Source organism: Pygoscelis adeliae, unplaced genomic scaffold, assembly GCF_000699105.1.
Source record: "Pygoscelis adeliae isolate BGI_AS28 unplaced genomic scaffold, ASM69910v1 Scaffold85, whole genome shotgun sequence".
Taxonomy (NCBI): Eukaryota; Metazoa; Chordata; class Aves; order Sphenisciformes; family Spheniscidae; genus Pygoscelis; species Pygoscelis adeliae.
Genome location: NW_008824900.1, coordinates 6,400,574 through 6,405,242, shown reverse-complemented (window position 1 = coordinate 6,405,242; position 4,669 = coordinate 6,400,574). Strand labels below are relative to the sequence as shown.

General features: G+C 39.2%; 1 protein-coding gene across 1 annotated transcript; it reads right to left on the bottom strand.

The window, feature by feature from the left end:
• Positions 1-1,063: 1,063 nt before the first annotated feature.
• On the bottom strand, positions 1,064-2,735 carry MPV17L (MPV17 mitochondrial membrane protein-like). Its single transcript, XM_009324769.1, has 3 exons — positions 2,667-2,735; positions 1,409-1,438; positions 1,064-1,243 (listed from the first exon to the last, which is right to left on the bottom strand). Exons 1-3 carry the CDS (start codon positions 2,733-2,735, stop codon positions 1,064-1,066), a joined length of 279 nt encoding a protein of 92 aa, XP_009323044.1.
• Between the last annotated feature and the right edge of the window lie 1,934 nt (positions 2,736-4,669).

Sequence of the window (4,669 nt, the reverse complement as noted above, 5' to 3'; positions counted from 1 at the left end):
TTTTTAGGTAAGAAATCCATTAAATTTTGTTCTGCAAAAGCAATCTTGCACTGATAACAATTGTCAAGTAACAATTGTCTTTTACGAATAGGAACGTTTAAAAGCCATTTGAAGAAGAAATGGAAGTTCCTTATATATAGCTGGATTGTTTTGATATGGATTCTGGCATTCACATTACCTTCCTTCCCATGCTCTTTTTCTTCAAAATCTAATTATATCTTGAACATACTGAAACAGTAGAAAAGAGTGAAGGTTCCAAGACTCCCATGTACTCTTCAATACTTTGACCCTTGAGGAGCAAAGGAAGAAGTTGCTGACACATATAACAATAGCTCACTGCAGCGTTTAGTTAGGTTCGATCATGCAGGAGCTGCTTATGACTGATGCTTCCAAGTGTCAATATGCAGCATCCACCCCAAAGAACTCTGACCAAAGTTAGTTATCGTTATTCTCCCAGTTAAAATAAAAGATGTAAAAATATATTTCAGGTTTGTACATTCTATGAAATAATTCATTTGCTATACAGATTTTCATGTAGAATAAAGCAAGTTTGCCCCTATAGAAAAGTGGTCCCTACAAAACACAGCACTTCTGTTTTCTGACTAAAACAGATTCAATGCCACTTTTTAGGTAAGAAATCCATTAAATTTTGTTCTGCAAAAGCAATCTTGCACTGATAACAATTGTCAAGTCCGACAACTGATGATTTAATGTTCTATTCCCCTTCTTCTAAGAATTACAAGTTGCTTGAAAATTAAATTACAGTTAGTATTTCTCCCCAGTGAGGTGGTCTGACATAATGTGCAAATGCTTACATTGCCCTGTAAGTCAGTTGTTCCCAGAAGAGATGGGCTGGTAGCATGAAAATAATAAAATGCCAATATACAATTGGCCTCTTTTATGAAAAATAAACAGGCACAAGACAAACTGTTCCACTGCTTATACTAACCAACAAATGTTGAGATGGCTGTTTATTTTAAACACAGCAATGAGGCTGCAGTGTGGTTTACTGCAGTGAGTAAACTCAGTTTAACAATTTAGAATGTGTTCAGAACTAAAGTTCTTATTTCTCTGATGATTCTTCATCTGCATTGACCTTCTCTCTTTGGAGCCACAGAAATGCTGACTTTGCTGTGCCGTCTCCACTCTGTTGGGAAAAGCAAATGAAGGTAGCCCAGACAAAGCCACAGAGCCCAGTGTAAGCTGTTCGCAGGTAAACAGGGACCAAAAGGAAGTTTGACAGCTGTGTTGGAAGGAGAGAGCTCAGTTAGTGCTCCAGGCATTGTTAGGTCTTGCACCTACACACCCAACAACACCGCTGACTTCTCACTGGGTTAGATACACTATGAATGCATCGGAACAGGTTTTATGAGAAAGAAAGGCTCACCGAGTTACCCTAAAAACTCACCTGCACAAAAGGCCAGTACATCAGTCCCGTCTGAAATGAAAATGAATCATTTGTTATTCTTATGGACTTCAACCACGAAGATTCATTTTTTCTTACTGCATTTAGCAAAGACTGACACATATTTGAGTAAAGTTAATAAAAGCTGTTCGATTGCAAATTAAGTTGCTTAACTTAGAGGTTGCAATATTAAACTTCTAATCATCTTCATGAGCCCCTACGCTAGGAGTTTCTCAAACACATTATTCTAACTCATTTTAAATACAAAACTCTAAGCACAGTGAAGTCTTTATAGTCACCTGACACCAGATACATAAGCACATTTACCAGATGGGTGAACAAATGTTTAAATATGGGAACATTTGTTTCAGCCATGAATGAAAAATACCACTGAACACTATTTATTTCACACTTGCAATGCTCCTTCCAGTTATTCATATATGTAAAGCTTTTTTGCAAAACTCAATAGATAATTTACTCATAGAACAGAAGGTCAATAGAAACCTTATGTTTTGATAGCATATCGTGGGCACTGTTTTTAGAATCATCCTCCATAGGAATAAAAATAATCCTTTTCTATCCTACCTATATAGTTCCACAGTGTGAAGAGAAATTCACATTGCATCACAGTTTCTCCCTCTATTATATTTTTTCTGCTAATCTATCATTCTTCTTACACCTGAGAAATCTTTCAAATTCTTAATTTGCTCAGCTCTGAGGTAGCACGGACAATTTTTTCCTGTGTATGCAGAAATGCAGACCAAAACCCGCTATTTATACCAAAGTCTTATTAAAACAAGGGATTGTGTTCCGAAAGTGAGAAGACTGTCACTGAAAAGTACAGGCTGAAAACGATTCCTAAAAAAGATGTCTCTATAACTTATGATTTTAACAGGTGTTCATGTAAGTGTTGTCAGCGGCATTACTAACTAAACACTGGTGTGTGGGTACTTCTTAAGATAAAAGGTAGTACAATCTTAATCAGTGTTGTATCGTAGGGCTCTCATTCAAACAGAGATGGGTGCAAGTCTTATGTATATAAACATTGTACATCTTTAAAATGGCATAATTTACCCGTCTGGCAGCAGTCCCTGCTCCAGACTACCCTGACTTCACATGACTGCTGGTACTTAAAGCTTCCTACACATAATCAAATAATGGACTGAGGGAAAGGCCGTTGGAAGAAGGAATATTCCAAATATTTTATCCAATAATATTATTTTTTTGCATGGCTCGGAGATAAGCGAATTGCTTGCCTCACCTTATATGTATTCCAAAATTTCTTTTTACAGTCTGAAAAGATGTCCTCTTTCCTCTGAAGGACACTCATACCTAGTGGCAAAATATTTACAACAATCAGAAAAAATGCAAAAATGAAATGTTCACTTTTTTCAACGATACCCCAAACTCTTCTCAAAATATATTACAATAGCTTTGAAAGAAAAGCTGGTATCATTATAAAGAAAAAATACCATTCCAGCTACCTGATAGTGCTACATCATATCTCCTCATCTATTGACTTGGCTCTTAGCGGTGATGCCACAAATCGACTGGAATATACTGTATAGGTGGTATATCATATCTGTTCCACTGCCACATAATTCACCAGTGGTATGGCAGTGGAACAGATATGATAAAAGTACCCTTTACACCCCTGAGACAGAGAGAAGGCGGCATTCTGCACATTGTTGAATTGCCAGAAGTGGCCCGGATCCTTCAAGGAGTGTAGGTGCCTACAGGCCATTGAAGTCGGTGAAAAAGGGCACCTAATTTTTTTTTTTTTAATTTCGGCTATAATCAACATGTTATTTTTTTACCTTCACAAATTCTAGAATTGACAAGCAGAACAGTTTCAAAACCTACTTGTTTAACCCTCCACATACAGAGTTCTAAAATTTTAAATAAATTCTAGTTGATCCAAACTCCTCTTGATTCCAGGAAAACACAACCTCATAACAGGCTCCCATCATTACACCTAAGATCAAGAGAAAAGCGGTAAGACTTGAAATTCTGTATTAGACACATGCAAGCTGGAAATAAATTAACTGAATGAATTCCCATCACATGAAATATTGTTTAAAGGGTTCAAAATAATAAACCCTTTAAATGGTAATTCATGCGATGAGAATCTTCAGGTGTCAAATTAAGACTACATCTTTCTAAGAGATGTAGCAGCTCTTCAAAGATCACCCACCTTAACCGGAAGACATGACCTGTATTAAGCAAGGTATTAGACAACATGCTTTTAACAAATCAATCTAAAATCAAAAGCTACACATTTGTGCATGAGCAGAGGCCCAAAGTTGCTTAGTCCAACTCAGGTATCTTTCTAGATATTTGCATGCCACAAGGTTATCCGTATCTCTCAACAGATACATTATTTTGCTATTACATCATACTGCTACCCAATTTAGGGATTTTTACCATCCCTTTTGTGGTCCTTCAAATCCTTCCGGTCCTCGCGCAATTCTCTGCTTGCATTCTGACACAGGCAGATAGGACTTTGAGAGTAAGTATCTGATGTTTGACTTCTTCCTCCACTTCATTTCTCTTCAATCACAAACTGAATGATTTTCCTGTCGGGGTCATAAAATGCAGATCTCCCAGTACCAGGCAAAAAGAGTACCCATCTCGCTCTTCTTCCACGTGAAGTTGAAATTAAATGAGTGCCTTGTTCTACACTAGTCTCACCTATTATTTTTCTTATTCCCTCGTGTTTATTTTTGAAATAGATATTAGTCTTCTCTAAAGTGTCTTCTTATTCGTTAGCTTTTGAGATCATACTTTAGCAGAAATATGCTGTATTTCTACATACTCTCACAGCAGAAGATGGTACAGTTTATTTGCTGAACTATAGTATTTCCTGACATTTACAGCTAATTCTGTTTTGGAAACGAGACAGCTGATGTTGAGAACTGAGCAGAGCAATTCAAGCAGACGTGGGTGGTACAATCCTCGTAAGGTGCTTTGACTTCTTTGCAACTAATTAAAAGCTACGGGCCCAACCAAGCCCCAGGCAGGACTCCCCTCTGGCAGAGCACCCCCTGTAGCCGCCCTACACACATACTCGGGGAGAGCCCCTGGCGTTTGCAGGTCCCTAACCGCTTCCCCAGCTCCGAGCGCAGCTCTGCCCGCGGCGGCAGTGCCTCGGCGGGGACCCACGGCACGCCGCGAGTCCGCTGCCCGAGGACCACTCAGCCCCGCACCGGCGTTTCGGGGCCGCGGGAGCCGGCCCGCCGCGGACCCCCGCCGGGCGGGAGGGGC

What these genes read in the sequence shown, in the direction of transcription:
- MPV17L (XM_009324769.1), bottom strand. Translation starts at nt 2,735, where the DNA reads ATGAGTGTCCTTCAGAGGAAAGAGGACATCTTTTCAGACTGTAAAAAG. An exon ending in AATTTTGGAATACATATAAG is followed by an intron (nt 1,439 to 2,666) that starts GTGAGGCAAGCA and finishes TTTTCATTTCAG; the next exon opens with ACGGGACTGATGTACTGGCC. An exon ending in TGTACTGGCCTTTTGTGCAG is followed by an intron (nt 1,244 to 1,408) that starts GTGAGTTTTTAG and finishes CTTCCAACACAG; the next exon opens with CTGTCAAACTTCCTTTTGGT.